Source organism: Astyanax mexicanus, chromosome 1 (genome assembly GCF_023375975.1).
Source record: "Astyanax mexicanus isolate ESR-SI-001 chromosome 1, AstMex3_surface, whole genome shotgun sequence".
Classification (NCBI taxonomy): Eukaryota; Metazoa; Chordata; class Actinopteri; order Characiformes; family Acestrorhamphidae; genus Astyanax; species Astyanax mexicanus.
The window spans coordinates 106,540,902-106,557,151 of NC_064408.1; the positions used below are offsets into that span (position 1 = coordinate 106,540,902).

The 16,250-nt window shown below is 35.9% G+C and overlaps 1 protein-coding gene across 2 annotated transcripts; it reads right to left on the reverse strand.

Annotated features, from left to right (window-relative positions):
* Positions 1 to 2,556: 2,556 nt before the first annotated feature.
* LOC103028717 (inositol monophosphatase 1) lies at positions 2,557 to 12,113 on the reverse strand. Of its 2 annotated transcripts, none has more exons than XM_007260078.4 (9): positions 11,986 to 12,113; positions 10,023 to 10,111; positions 9,676 to 9,809; positions 9,344 to 9,448; positions 8,684 to 8,729; positions 7,274 to 7,382; positions 5,974 to 6,082; positions 4,783 to 4,934; positions 2,557 to 3,394 (listed from the first exon to the last, which is right to left on the reverse strand). In XM_007260078.4, the coding sequence occupies exons 2-9, from the start codon at positions 10,083 to 10,085 to the stop codon at positions 3,276 to 3,278; spliced, it is 837 nt and encodes a 278-aa protein (XP_007260140.1). In that variant the 5' UTR covers positions 10,086 to 10,111; positions 11,986 to 12,113; the 3' UTR covers positions 2,557 to 3,275. The 2 variants fall into 2 exon arrangements, with proteins under 2 accessions (XP_007260140.1, XP_007260141.1); XM_007260079.4 differs by having other exon boundaries at positions 10,023 to 10,087; positions 11,986 to 12,112.
* Positions 12,114 to 16,250: the final 4,137 nt, after the last annotated feature.

The following is a 16,250-nucleotide window of genomic DNA, read 5'->3' on the forward strand; positions in this document are numbered from 1 at the left end:
CATGTATTTACAGCTTTCACAATATTTTTAGGGCCCTATGTTTCATTGTTATCTTACAATCAGCCAACAGACTATTTTCATGCTTTTTGCCTGCGTCGTTTAACGGTGCTTGTGTGAATATATCTAAGTTAATGGGCTGATGGCTCAAAATGAGGTGTGTTGAGGTCATTTTCTGCTGTATTGCTATCTTGCTACTGGAAAACACAGGTGCGCCACTGACAGAATACAACCTAGACAGACCTCATTAGTCAGACGTTCATTGCTATCTTGCTAATGTTACACACCCCCCCCCCATGGCATGTGGGGGGGCGTGTTCTCAGATTTATCTGTTTTTTCTTTTTATTCAACAACATACAAAAATAAATCACTTTTTCTCAATTACTTTGGTGTCATTTCTCACAGTACTGTACGCAACACATGGACATGCAGCAGTGCACAAACCTATGGCATGTTCCTGTTGCCAGCTATGCAAACTTTTACATCCATAACAAACAGAATGAACGAACGTGAACAAGCAGGTCAGTTCCTCTGCTGAGTAGTGTTGGACACATCCAGGTAGCTGCACCTTTGAAATAGCAATCTGCCAAAGTCAGAGCACACATTGCTTTTAAAGGGAATGTCAAGTGACGCGCTGATTGGTTTATTGCACGCTGCGGCCAAAACACACTCATGATTAATGAATTTAATTTTGTGCATTTTAAGCAGTGCAAGGTATACTTTTCTTGTCGTTATGATAGCAAAGACACACAAGTAGACTCTAAATCGAGCTGCACAGTGCACACTTGACAGCTCGCCTAAAGATAGCTAAAATAGGGCCCTTGGTGTCATATAGGTCACAAAGTATAAAGGGTTAAATGATAAGAGATAAATAAATAATAGAGTTACAGAGTTTATGGATGAGACAGGGTGGTGAAGGGTTGCAAAAATTTGTCATGATCCCGTGAATAAGGTAGATGTTTATAGGAAGCTACACTGGGAGAGGGGACATTAGGCATGTTCCTCCTCCCAAACTGTTGTTATTTCACTACAACACTTAAATGATAAGATGTTTTTGCATGACTTTAATATTATACAAAGATACGTTTAATGTGTTATGTTTTACCTTTTTCATTTTTTTGGTGTAAGTAAGTTCTCAAAAAGTTTGAGAGCTTTTTCTGTACTATACTGAACCCATGCTGAGGCTGTACCAAACATAGCAGTGAAAGTTCTAGCCTGAGTATGAATGAAGCAGGGGAGCTACATACTGTGTGTCATCTGTTTAGTGAGTGAGTCAGCCAGCAGCAGTGTGGAACTGGTTTTGTTCCGGATGGGAATCTGCATCGCTGCTCTGAGTGCGGAGGCCGCTCAGAACTGGAGTTGTGAAATCATATAATGATGCCTCTTGGCCAGACACAGCGTGTCCCCAACACACTGTTTTCAAGTTATCACCAACACTAGATTCTGCTGCTTTAAAATACAGTTACAGTAGATCAGAAGATTTTCTGGGATGGCTGAATATACAACACAGAACATCCAGGACAAACAGATACTGTAAATGCACTGCATATACACTGGCTAAGAAAAAGGTCACACACTATTATTTGGTTGGACCTTTTGCATTGATTACGACACACATTTGCTGTGGCATTGTTTCCACAAGCTTTTGCAACGTCACATGTATTATTCTGTCCATTATTATGAGTTAGTTAGTAATAAATAACTTGTTGCCAGCTAAATATGCCAGATAAATCCAGATGGTGACCTAGTCCCCATAAATAATGATAAATAAAACAAATACAAAATATATTGTAGATATATAGATATATTGTAAAAAAACTGCATCCACCTTATTTTCAGCGACAACAAGGAAGCAGCCATATTTGCTTACATCATGTTAGAACTTACTTATGAACTTATCAGTGCCTTCAACCATAAATGCAGCTCCTCTTTTTTGGGTTAGCATGACTATTTTGTGATCAGGTATCCACAGCATTAGTTACTTCAAACTGCATTAATCTGTTAATTTCATTAATCTGTTAATATTCAAACTTTTTATTTCTGCTCTCTCTCTCTCACTTGCGTGGTCATGCACACACAAACACACATAGCTGATGGCACGCTTCTTCTTTTCAAGCAGCTGAGTGTGGAATATGGGGCTACACTAGCTTTTAATTTCTCTATTAAAACTCTCAGGTAAACTCAGTATATCAGAAGCACATTACAATATTCTAGCTTAAAAAGCATCAAACTACCCTGAGATATTATAATGCAATAAAACTACCCTGAGATATTATAATACAGTTAAAAAGGATCTAGTCTGCCAGGTGTAAACCACACTACACTATAATTACTGTCCTCTTCCCAAAAATACAGTTAACTACCAGCATTTAAAACAAAGTCATGATGATTTTAACCATGGTCTAATCACTGTATATTGTTGTAAATAATACAATTATTTTTATGGGTTTGGCATCAATAATAAAAATTGAATACTGATAATTTTATTGACATTTAAATACCATTAGCAAAAGCTTAGTCTTAAAGAAGAAATCACAATTAATCAGAGAATTATATTTTAATTAATTTAATACCTTTTTTTTAATCGATTGTCACCACTACTTTAAATACAATACAGCCATTAAACCATTCCATATAAAATGGCAGGAAATTCTAACAAATAACCAAACTCATGAAAGTGTGTGCTGAGGAATAAGGATAAAGCAGGTATTGACAATGCATGGATGGATACTGTCTGATATATGGCTTCAACGACACTGTCATGATGAGGTAAGATATAAAACATAGTTAAAAAAAATAAATAAAAAAGGAGAGAAACAGGTAATGTTTTTCTCCCAAAATCCTCCAAAAGTGCTACCTTAACAATAGTAGAAACATTATCTTTGCAGATTTGGTATTTTAAAACTTTCACACTGCAGATATTTAGCCCATTTGGAAACTGATGGAAATACATAGCTTATACAATGCACTCTTGATTAGAAACACATTTTTCAAATCTAATAATCACATCATTTCCAACATGTAGATTAGTGTTTAACATAACGGTGTATAATCTGCACAAATGTACCTGAGCCAGCTACTACATATACATACACATTTCATGAAACGTCACATTAAATCCATAAATTATGTTAAATAATGAAAATAAATTATACCATGTGTTTACTAAGGCAAAGAAATGCAATATGGCTTCAGTGACAACTTTTCTTTTTTAATACTGGCATATAGAAGGCTTGTATTTTTTTCCCCTTCATTCAGTGCACAAGGCAGCATGTGATCTAATTCTCAGCATCATCTCGTCCACAAGGGAACGGCTTTATTTTCTTGGCGATGCACTCTGCTATGCTTCGGCTGCTGGCTGTGATCAGTCTCCGAGACATTAGATCAAACTCTTCCCCTACAACAAAACAAAAACTTGTTGACAACAAACTTATTAAAGGGAAAAATATATATTTCATAACATATTAGTCTTAAGATACTCAGACTATAGAGAATATGTTTATTATTTTCTGTAAATTTGTCATCCACACAGTAATCTTTTTTCCTCTTTCTTTGCTAATGTGGTTATTAGGACTAAACGATTAATCGTTTTTAATTGAAATTGCAATTTGGATCAATGCGATATTTCAATCGCAGGAGCTGCGATTTGAATTAGCCAATAGCCTGCAAGTGTTTGTATGGAGACCCAGCCTGCTCTTCCCTGACTGTCTGGAAGAGGGGCAGCGGAGGGATTTATTTAAATAAAGTTGAGCTTTGTTGAACTTTGTTCGCTGGAAGGCGGGGCTGCGTTCAACATAATGCAAGCCAGTATGCACTGTCTTTCTTTATTAAAATTAATAGGCATGTTTGAGATACAGCTGCACCTCGCCTTGCTGGTCAGTGAGAGCAGCCGAGCGCTGGTGGGGGGGGAGAGAATTTTAAATCGGACAGTCTCCACATGCAGCAGAACTACAGCAAATCTCACAGTGTGGCTCTTATAATAAAAGAATAAAAGTAGAACTTCCTCCGATAATATAGCATTAAACTGGATATGAGCAGCTAGAATAAAAGCTATGGATAACAGCTAGATTACTAATAGGATAAATTATAAATCGTAAGTATTGAGCATTGAGTATTATTTATATGAGAGGAAATTAAATTATATCAAAACGATTCAATATTAATTTTTCAAACCAACCTGGGCTACTTGATTTTTAAATGGTAGTATTTATTAATATAAATACAGGTTAAATTAGGTCTGGATTTTTCTCTTTTATAACAACAAAGCAACAGTTTTTGAGAATTTGAAGAGAAAAAGTTAAGGATATAAAACACAAAAGGAATTTTAGTGCTTCACAGTAATAAAATGACAAATGACACAAAGATTATCACCATATCATTATAATGTGCATTATTTAGTTAAACAGAGATTTATATTATATGTTTTATGTTCTAGAATGGACTGAAACAGCATGACAGGTGTGTGAGGGGGGTTTCTAGCCTGCTGTCCAGTAATCAGTTACTGATGTTGTTGTGAATTTCTGTAATTTCTTTTGTTGTTCCTCAAAAATTTTAAATAGAACTGACAACTGCGTTTAATTTGAGAACCCTGGGAATATTTTATGTGGAAAGAAGTTTATAAATATATTTAAAACAAAAATAATCACCATTTAAATCGCAATCGCAATATTCTCTGAAAAAATTACATTTAGATATTTTGCCCGAATCGTGCAGCCCTAGTGGTTATCTACATTCTATTAAGCTTATTTTATGTCTACAATAGTGCTAACTTCTATAGACCAGTACCTGTAATGTCCATGATGACTCCTCCAGCCTCTCTAACTATGGCTGCCCCTCCTGCCATATCCCAGCAGTGGATTCCTATGTGATAGTAGGCATCTGCTGCGCCACTCGCCACCAAACACATATTTACAGCTGCACTGCCAGGGGCCCGAATCCTGTAAAAAAGATATACATTCCTTATCAGCCAAATTCACCAATTATTGCAATGCCTACTGAATACAGGTCCAGAGCCTTCTATGAAATAGCATCTGAGAGATGCAGCCAACCCCAGAAGCTTTAATGTAGGTCTAGTTTAAGCACTAGGCTTGCTCATTAGGAATTTAACATAAATCTTTTGGAATTAGTTTGGTATTAGTGCCCCCTGCTGGACTGGCATGATCACGCAAGCATTTTTACAGCTGTTTCAGCAGAAATGTTGCGAAGACAGAATAAATATTTACGAAAATAATATCCAGACACATTTCAATAAATTAATGGTTAATATAGACTAATTGGAAAACACTGGTTTACATGTAAAACAAAGTAATTGATACCTTAGACTAGGGGTGGGTGATATGGCCCCAAAATAATATCACAATATTTAATGGTATTTTTGCAATAAAGATAACAAAACAGAATTTAATCAAGTCTAATTTCAAGAATATACTACTGCACCAAATATAATGTTCAATAAATTATATTGACAGATACAATTTGTCTCTAACAGATATCTAATAGAAAATTAGAACTGTGTGAATTTCCTTTTGGTATAAACAGCAGCCCATATGGCTCTAAAATAATATCACAGTATTTCAGGCTATTGCTGTGATAAAAATAAAAAAGTGCCAATATTATTGTATCTAATATGATATGACACTCTCCTACTTCTGAAAATATTAAAGTTAGACTATATAGTTAATAGTTTGATGTAGTCACCTACTGCACTTTCACATTTCAACATTTAAATCAGATTATTACAATGTATAACAACAATAGCACTGACTATGCTTTCTGTCTCTTACAGTTTTGGACAAAATCTACAGCTATGCCATGTGTCACATGGCTCTGTGGTCTAATTTTATGATTAAAAATATATCTCCCATTAGGACACACCTATTAAAAGCAGCCTACTATACACTGTGTTAAAACCTACTGCTACTGCACTGGGGTCTGCATATGAGGTGAAAGAGGTTAGAAATAGGAGTCAGAACTCACCCATGAACTGGAATGGAAAGGATGCTCCCCATATTGGATATCATTGTTCTGAAGTTTTCTGGATCCTTCTTAAAGCCAATTTCTGTCAGTACAAGGGACTTGGTGATGTCTAAATGGGAGAAGTGATAATGGGGGTTAGATTACATCATAATATGTCCAAATGTTTGTGGACACCCCTTCTAATAACTGCATTCAGCAACTTTAAGTTGCACCCATTGCTGACCCTGTGGCGCAGAGGCATAATAAACTAATGGCACCATGTCTAATACCAGGCATGGGTCAAAGAACTATAAACACACCAGCACTGCAATATGGAATAAATTAGGTTTAACTTATATAGCACCTTTCTAGAAACCCATTTTACATGTATTATACACAACCATTCATACTCAGCACTCATTCACACACATAGGGACTTGAACCCAAGACTCCAGTGCTGGGAGGTGAACGTGTTAACCACTAAGCCATCGTGATGCCCAATAGAGCAGTGGAACTGGAATGATGGTTCTTCATGTAATACTTTTGAAATGAGTTATGGAGTTGGGGATTAGGTGGGATGGTGCTCATCTGCCAAATGCAATTAAATTATAACACCAATGCTCCAAAATCTTGCTTTTCTTGGACAGTAGAGACAGATACTCCAACAGAAGCAGGATAAACTATTTTGTAAAACCTTTTGGCATATTAGTAGTGTCTGAAAAACTAAATCATAAAGATAAATTTATAAAAAAAAATAAACTTCAATGATAATGTTAAAACTCCTGTGTTTATTAAAAATATTGATAGAACCAATGTGGAAAAAAAAATGTAACACTTTTTTTGAAGGGTACCTACATAGGACCATTTATAGGCATGGAATGCCACTACTCGCACCACAGTCATTTTTAAATAATTTGTATGAAACAAATGAAACTGTATTGATATAACGTGCATGAGTGTTGCATATTATATTTATCATAATATCTACATAGATACAGTTGACAAAACAGGTAAAACTGTTATTCAAGGCATGTAAAATCATTTCCCATACATAACGTCTACTAAATTCGACTTTGTAAAGGTGTTATGAATGGAAAATGTGTAAGCACTCATTCATATAACTTATGTCATGTCACGAGTAATAATATAAGCTAGTCACAAATATCCAAATATTGCTTTACAAAATAATTATTAATTGCTTATGAGTGTGTTTTGAAGCCTCTGTGTAGGTAACCTCAAAATAAAGTGTAACTAAAATGTTCAAATGCCCGGCCTTTATGAAGTGCTTTAGTGTACCCACTTTTGGAACACATCGACTGACCTTGTTGCTCCGAGACTTTGATTGGAACTCCATTGCAGAACGCGCCTTTCCCCTTTCGAGCAGTGTACATCTTGTCCTCCAAACAGCTGTACACAATCCCAAACTCTATCTGAGTCACAAGTACAGGCAAAGGCGCAATGAAGTCAGTTATATTTAGTGGTTTTAGATTTAAACTATAATACACTGTAAGACAGGGGTGTGAAATATGATACAACTATTATATAGTGATGTTTAAAGAAAATGTTCATTATACTTAACATTTATTACAGAATTTTATTGTTACAGAATATTGTCCGAGAAATAATTGTCAATAACAATATTAAAATCCCTGATATAATGAAAATTGTATAGCATGATAATGCAATTACAACTTTACAGGGGGCATTTTTTTTATAAGGAAAGTTCATACATTAAACAATAATTGTCCTACACTATATAAAATAAAGTTTTTTTCTATTTTAAATGATTAAATTTACCATTAAACTACTTTTAAAAACAAATTTGACATACTGGTTTGAAGGTGTGTGCCATATTGTATCGTATGCAATAACATTTTTCAACGTTTTTATATATACCCCGAGGTCAAAAGAAATTACTGTACTGAGGTCAACAGAAATTATTGCAGTCATGTCTGTATATTGTACAATAAATTGATGGAGTACTTATCATGACAGGCCTTACTGTTACAACAGAAACAATATTTTAAACAAATTATACAATAGCTAAAAGTTAAAAACATTCATTAGTGTCTAAATACCAACTAACAGGGTAATAATATAAGTCAATGACATTTTCCATTAAATAACAAGTCTCAATACATTTTTAATCCTAATCCAAACATAGCTCTTCTATCTTATTTTTATATTATTACAATGACATTTTTGAATACTGAATTTGATAATGTCTTTTAAAATGAACTCTTTGTGTGATTCTAATAGGCTGTAAAAATAATTAGCTACTGTTCTATGTGGTGTATCATGTAGAGACAAGAAAGCTGTTAATAGACTACTGAACCTAACACAGCAAGTCGATCACCTAATAGCATATTAAATAACTAAATAACTGCATCACCTGTACAAAGAATTCGAATGCGAGCACTAAACCCAGTCATTACTTAACCATCTGCTCACCAGAAACCAGTCACTCTGAAATATTAATTGTACAGCATGGCCAGTCAAGAGTTTGCTAATTATCCATTTGTCAATACCTGTCAATACTATGCCTCATTATCGGAAACAGAAAACTGACCTTCTGTTATGTGTCTAATAGAATGGAAACCAGATCTGACATAAAGCAAGCTTTTAGCATGATAATGTTAACAACCAGATTTCATGCCCCATTAGTTTCTATTCATTATTATTCTTATTCTTGTTAGCATGTACAACACTGAAACATATCTCAGGCACCAACCTGTTTATTCACTGTAAACCCAATGGAGACTGACACAAAGGGGAACCTGGAAAAGAAAAAAACACAAATTCTTAAAAAAAAATAATCCATGTCCATGTTAAAGTACTAAATCTTTTTTTTATTAGTTCCCATTTTTTTCCCAATTTACAAAGCCAATTACCCCAACTACCCATTAGGACTCCCCCTATCACTGGTGATGCCCCAATACCAGAATGGTGAAGACCAGCACATGCCTCCTCTGATACATGTGAAGTCAGCCATCGCCTCTTTTCCAACTGCTGCTGATGCAGCATTGCCAAGTAGCCAGCAGGCTTGGAGGAAAACTTGGTTCTGATGCATCAGCTCACAGGTGCCTCATGCTGAGTGACATCACCCTTTGGAGTGATGTGGCAAGAGAGCCGATGGCAAGCTACATGAACAGGAATCAAACCGGTACTCTCTTGATCATAGTGGGAGCACCTTAGTCTAAATGTACTATGTCTTGAAGCAGACATTTTAGCAACTTTTTTAAACAAAGATAGACATATTACCTCCAAGTAAATACTATTTATATTATTCAGGTAACATTTCACAGATTCACAATTATTCACAAAAAATCACAAAATAAATTGAATAAAATTAGGCTAAAGCAGAATAATCCCACCACACAAACACACACACCTGTGGACAAAGTTCGTGGTTCCATCTATAGGGTCTATGATCCAGGTGGGATCATCTGTAAGAATACTGGGGGCTCCAGCAGCCACTGACTCCTCACCTATAAAACTTACAGGAGGATGGAAAAAAGACACACAAACAAAAGGATAAAGAGAACGATCAAGCAGCTCAACTCATGTAGTGACTACTGAAAAAAAAAACAATTTGACCTGCAAGATGTCCAATCCAAAATTGTGACAAGAGCAAAATGTCCAATCTGATTTTTTTACACAGTACCCAGCAGTAACCATTACACTATTACGACAGATCAGTCACTGCACTGAAGCTCAAAGCACCTGTGAGTGGGATACTTCTTCTTGATGGATGATATGATGAGCTCCTCTACCTTCTGGTCTGTCTCTGTGACCAGATCTACTGGAGAGCTTTTCTCCACGATAGATTTGTCTCTCTGTAGTGCTTCACAAATCATCTAAAACACAGATATGGAACAAATAGACTTAGCAAAGCGTACTACAACTACAAACCTTAAGGCCTAAGAGCAAAGTTCTGTAGTTTTTACACCTCTGATTTAGCTGAAATAAAGAATTTATAATTTGCTAATAATATGACTCAGGATCAGGAATGGTGTACGATTGGAAGCAGGAAGGTGCTGTAAGAAAATATAGACATTTTTATTACTTACCTTCCGAGCCTCTTTTGTTACATCGATACAGTAATCCATACATTCTTGCCAAGGATCTGCCATAACTGTATAGGTAAAGATGAATATCACTGTAAACAGAAAGTAATACAGAAGTCAAGTCAAATTTTACAACCTGATTTTTTTTTAAAGTAAAATAAGTAAAAAGAGAAACAAAACCATTAACAGCAAGCCAAAGGCAGTAAAGAGAAGACCTAAAAAATCCCACAAAGCTGAAGCTTTAATTATCCATTCACTATTCCCATATTATTTATTAATTTCCATCAAATTGCCATCAATTTAATAAATTATGTAGTAAGCCATGTCCCCATTTTAAGCATTCATTTAATTTGTTGATCCATGGCCCAAATTTTATGAACCCCTCCCTCATTTATTAAAATGGGTGGGGGGTGATGGGTGGTGAAGAGCCGCTTGGCTGTGGAAGAGTGGCGCCACAGCGGGCAGTCTCCGCTCACCCCACAGCACTGATAACATTTCTCAGCCGCGGGGCTGCGAGCGCCTTGCTGAGAGTCTGACGTCTGAGTTTGACGCATAGTTAAGGGTTAACTTTACCTAGCACTCAGTGCTGTATCTTTACCACTAAGACTGTATCTCTGAAAATATTTTGTCCTTTGAGTTTTGGAGCTGTAAAATTGATTGTGGGGAGGAAGGCAGCTAGGCATTCTCTGCTGCAGTGCTGTCAGCCAATCAGATGCAATATGTTTGCATGCCAAAATCCTGTCTTACTTCAGAGACCAGTAATTCAGTGAAATAAAGCAGGCTAAATAGAAACACTGGAGCACCATTTCTCAAAAAAACAGCTCTCATGGCATTTGTTCATACTAGAGACCCCAACTAGATATTTTAAAATAAATGAAAAAACGATGGAATGAGACCTTTTAAGAAGAACTCCAGGTGTAAAATTGACTTTGGGTGTAGTAAAACATGATAAAAAGTACTTACCTTTGTTGAATAGCACACCTCCGCTCTCCCACAGCGTTCTAAGATACAGTAAAGTTGTGCTTTTTGACCAGCACTCTTTAATCTGTAAGCTTCTTGTGCCATTTTAAATTAATAATTCCTTGTTTTAAATGTCATGTCTACCATTGAGGTGTGGAGCTACTTTAAGCCTTGATAGTGGTATAAAAAGCAATTTATTGTGGCAAAATATGCCATTAGTGAGTGCTGGGCAAAAAGCACAAAATTATGGGATCTCAGAAAGCTGTGGTGAGCAAAGGGTGGGCTATTCAACAAAGGTAAGTACTTTTCATCACGTTTTACTACATCAATTTTTTTTTTTTACACCAGAGTTCTCCTTTAACAGAAACAAAAAAATATAAATGGTTGTCTAGTTTGAACACAGTAAATTAGTAGATTGTGTGTATAATAATAATAATAATAATAATAATAATAATAATAATAATAATAATAATAATAGTACAATAAATAAATAAAGTACTGTCACAATAAAAATGTATTACAAAAGTGTCAATTGCATGCATAAAAAAACAACATGATGTCCACTGTAATTAAAGCAGGGTGTGAAAGAGTTAAACTGTCTGTGACAGTCAAGATATAACCATAGCTACCAACAGCTGTAGGTTAGTTCATTGGTTAGCTAGATAAGCTAGAGTTAGTTAGCCTAGCGTTAGCGAAGTAGCAGCTACTGGGAGCCGAAACCGCTTTAAACCGTTTTATGGCTGTAAATAAGAGTTATGAGGTTCATAATCTATCCCTACAGGTCATATATTAAATATTACTCAAGGTCCTGGGTTAGATATCTGCTTGTGTCGCTAAGTTCACGCACCGCTGCTGCTGCTGTTGTCACAGGCTGGTTCTGAATGAAGAGCTTATTTAGCGGTTAGCACTGAGCTAAGCTAGCTTTAGATCAGTTTACTGACAGTTACCGCACTCGGACTGTATAGATATTGATAAATAAAGAGACAGGGGACTAAAGCACACCCACCTGAGCAGTGACAGAGGTTAACCAGCTGTATTCGCTGCTGTTCGGGGGTTTCAGTGTCCTCCGCTGGAGCTGCTGGAACAGAGACCTCACTCCCACACAGCAGCAGCAGCCGCAGTGTTTATGTTCAGACCCGCCTCTCTAATCCTCTGATCTGGGCCCCCACTTCATGAATGCGAAATCAGTCACATCTATTTTACACAATAATACTAATTCATTTATTTACGGTGGGTTTATGAGTATTGACTTTGGAAAAACTATTACATTATTAAACAATTTATCTGATTAATATATTAACTTTTAAAAAGTTAACAAAGATGGAAAAGAAACGTAACTAAATCATTATGAACATTTTATTTTGTCACTAAACAAATTAAACGTGAGTTAATTTTATAGTACAAACCTAATTTAATTATATAACCAAGACAAATATATTTTACAAAATTACACAGTTGAAACCCGGAAATTTATTATTGAAAATAAAAAAGACGCACACTTTCCTCCTATTCGGAGATGTGGACCTCCCACTTGGAGATAAGCCCCTCCCGTATGGAGCCCTGGACCTCCCACTTGGAGGTAAACCCCTCCCCGCTGGAGCATTGGACCGCCCACTTGGAGGTAAACTCCTTCCCGTTGGAACATTGGGCCGCCCACTTTGAAGTAAACCCCTCCCAGTTGGAGCATTGGACCGCCCACTTGGAGGTAAGATCCTCCCCATTGGTGGTGCTCCAGTCCGCAGCAATACATACATGAAACCCTGAAACCCCTCAGGTTTAGTTAGGTAAGGCTGCAGCCTGTAGGAAGGCGGGGTTGGACACCCAACTCGGCCTCAAATCCAACCCCGCCCTCTGCTGTGCACTCCTTCCAGGTTTGCCGAGTCCCATAAAAATATCCAGCCCAAAGTCAGTCTGAAACCCGCCCTTCAGAAGCTTAAACTTGCCTAAAATAAGCAAATGGCACGACTTACTATACGACTTATTATCAGTATTAAGTATATAAGTATAAGTTATATATCCTAGTTAAGAACCTTTAATAGTAACATAATTATAAAAAAAACAGACTTTTACTTACTCTTTTCTTGCCCATCCTGAACTCTCTTCTCTCCTCTTTAACATTTTTTTCATCGCCAAAACAAATTAAATCAATTCATTTTCAATTTATTTTTTCATGTGAGCACTGGTCATATATGACAAAAATAAAATTTAAATTAAAAAGGCTTTTTGGCATTTCATTTTCATTACCATACGGGTATTTCACGGTCAAATCTAAAATAAAAAAGCGATAATTGTGAAAAGAAAAATAAATGCTTCACTTTGGCCTTGCCTTTTTGTGATGAACTGCATAATAAATATCAAAAATAAAACCAAATGTAATGGTAACAATTTTATTTATTAGTTACCTCCCATAGTTATGTTCTCCTGGTTCTTATTGTTGTAATCCAAGAAAGACTGATTTTAGTCTGGATCTCTACACGTTTGCCTGCCATGGTAACATAACATCCAAGGCAAGACCCACTTGTTTTGTTTTTGGTGGCAGCGATAACTTTTTAAAGCAAAAAAAGCACCTGTCACCTCTGGATTTTAAATGGTTGTCTAGTTTGTACACAGTAAATCAGTAAAGTGTGTATGTAATAATAATAATAATAATAATAATAATAATAATAATAATGTAACAAAACAAATAAATACATAAAGTACTGTAACAATAAAAATCAAGCACAAAACTAAAGTGTGCCAAATAGTGCATGCATATAAACTGCAAACAAACAATGACAAATGTAAATAGAATGTTAATACTCTACATAGCAAAACAAATACAGTAAATGTGAACATTGCTTCCAGTATCTTTCTGATGTGACTCCCTTGTGCAACTATTCCTGCAACCAAATATGTCGGGTAACTAACTGGTGATCAGTCTTGCATATCGGAGAATTTTTGCCAATTCAGCTCACGGACAGATATCCGGACATTTTCCTTTAGAATTTGCTGGTATAGGGAAGAATTCATCGTTCCAAGCTTTCCTGGCCCAGTTACAGCAAACAATTCCAAACCATGATACTTCCACCACCATGTATTATAGATGGGATAAGATGTTCATACTGGAATGCAGCATTTTTCTGTCTAAATTTCTTAAACCAAAGAGCAATTGTTTTGAACAAATTCATGCACAAAACATTATTCTGGTAGTCTTCTGGCTTGTTCATGTGAACTGCAAACAGGCAGCAGTGTGTTCTTTGCAGAGGCGGTCTTTGCATAGAGGCATTGCTAGGCAACTGCTTTGGGCCCCTCCCACTGCAGCCCACTGTAGGGGCCCCCTGACTAGCTGCAAACTTCCCACAAGGCCTACAGCTGGTAATTGGGGCCCTTTGGACAGTAATTCACAGATAGTGCGTTCAGAAATGGTGATTCTTGTATGTTTAAAATGGAAACAAAGACAACACAATAAATTACAAAGAAATACAGTTCAGTCCACACCCCCTCTCTTTCGCGTTAAAATGGAATATTCCATTCATGCCATGTGGCCATGCCCTGAACCGCAATGCAGGAATTAAGGTGAAATTAAGTGTACAAGTGGGTTGTGAGCCAAGCCATGAAGGGCCACTTGCTACAAAAAGAAAAAAAGAAGGAAGAGGCTAAACTAAAAACAGATGCTCTTCCAAAACTGATAAGCTTTTTTTATCAATAAAATACTAAAAATATTTAAAATGAATAAAAAGTAATTAATATAAAATAAAAACTCATTTAAAACACAATCAAAAGCTATATAATAGTGCACAGAATAATATCAGTTTCAGTTAGTTTCAGTTTCAAATAATTGAAACAGCTCACCAAAACCTCTACCTATCCTTTATATTTAACAATATTTTATTACTTTACAGGTCCTTACTCATCTTAATTTTAGTTGTTATATTATTTTTAGCCTCGGCTGAATTTAGCTCCGTGCTGCGGGAGGGAGGGAGGGAGGGGGAGAGAGAGAGCAGCGCAGCGCATTTTGCCTGATTTCTCTTGATTAAATTTCAATAAACATGTGAATTTAATACCTTTTAATACCATATATTTTAATTCACTTGATAGGACCTTATTTATTAAAACGTTTTTTGTTTTGTTTTTTATCGCAATGAGCGCTTTCCTTTTGACTGAAGCGCGCGTTCCTTATGACTGACGCTAAACTGTTTGATCCAGTTGTTATATATTATATTATATTAATACCATTTTAAAGTTTTTCGTTTCTATGTTTTGAAATTCGTTAGATTATATTTTTGTCAACATGTTGGGTTTATTTTCGTTTGTTATTTTTCTATTAATAATAGAATTTACATAATTTATTTTCAAAGTACCGTGCCCAACACTGGCTGACAATGAGCAAGTTTCCTGGCACAACCAGCATGAATGACATGAAATGTTTAAAATTAATACAGACATGTAGAAAAACTAAGCTGTAGGAAGACAAGAAGACAAGCTGTAACCTAGATATAAATAATAATAGAATAATAATAATAGAATAATAATAAATAATAATAAATAATAGAATAATATGCCAATTAGGCATATTTGTAGCAGTAGGGTATTTTTTCATCCCTGACTCTAATTCATTTAAGTTATATACCTGATTTGATCTTTTTCCGTACAATCCCTGCTAAAGTTTTAGGTGAAGGAGACCTAAAGAAGGTCAGTGCATGTTTCTGGAAAAACAAAACAGTGGGCGTGGCATCGCGATGGTTTCCATCCATCGCAATGTTGGGTCATAAATGAGGATGGACGATGATATCATCCATCGGCACAACCCTATTTCTTGCATATTAATGTTGATGGGCCCCCTAGCTAAATTCGCCTTGAGCCCCCAAATTGCTAAGTCCGCCACTGGTTCTTTGTGAAGAGCACTTTCTTTGATATGTACACCATTGTTATTCAGTGTTCTACTGACGATGGACTTGAACATTTCCTTTAGTCAATGTGAGAAAGACTTAAAGTTGCTTATGTGATCCTAAAGGGTCACACACTTTTACCACTCTTGGGCATGTAATATTGGATGATTTTCCTAATATTGTGTCTCATTTTGTTTGGAAAGTACACTGTATATTATGGAAGCCCATTTCTGACACAAAAAGGGGGGTCCTCCTATAAGTCATAATAATGAGACAGTAAGTCATTATTATTAGATACTAAATCAAGAGGATCTCATAATTATGACTTAGTTTCTCCTTACATTGACCTATAGGATCCAATATTTTTCAAATCTTCCATATGTAGCCTGTCTAAAATCTATTT

Excerpts from the sequence above, each read along its gene's own strand:
- LOC103028717 (XM_007260078.4), bottom strand. The coding sequence starts at position 10,085 with ATGGCAGATCCTTGGCAAGAATGTATGGATTACTGTATCGATGTAACA. Across the intron at positions 9,810-10,022 it reads TAACAAAAGAGGCTCGGAAG|ATGATTTGTGAAGCACTACA; the intron begins GTAAGTAATAAA and ends TCTGTGTTTTAG. Across the intron at positions 3,395-4,782 it reads AGTCATCATGGACATTACAG|GGGAAGAGTTTGATCTAATG; the intron begins GTACTGGTCTAT and ends GTTTTGTTGTAG.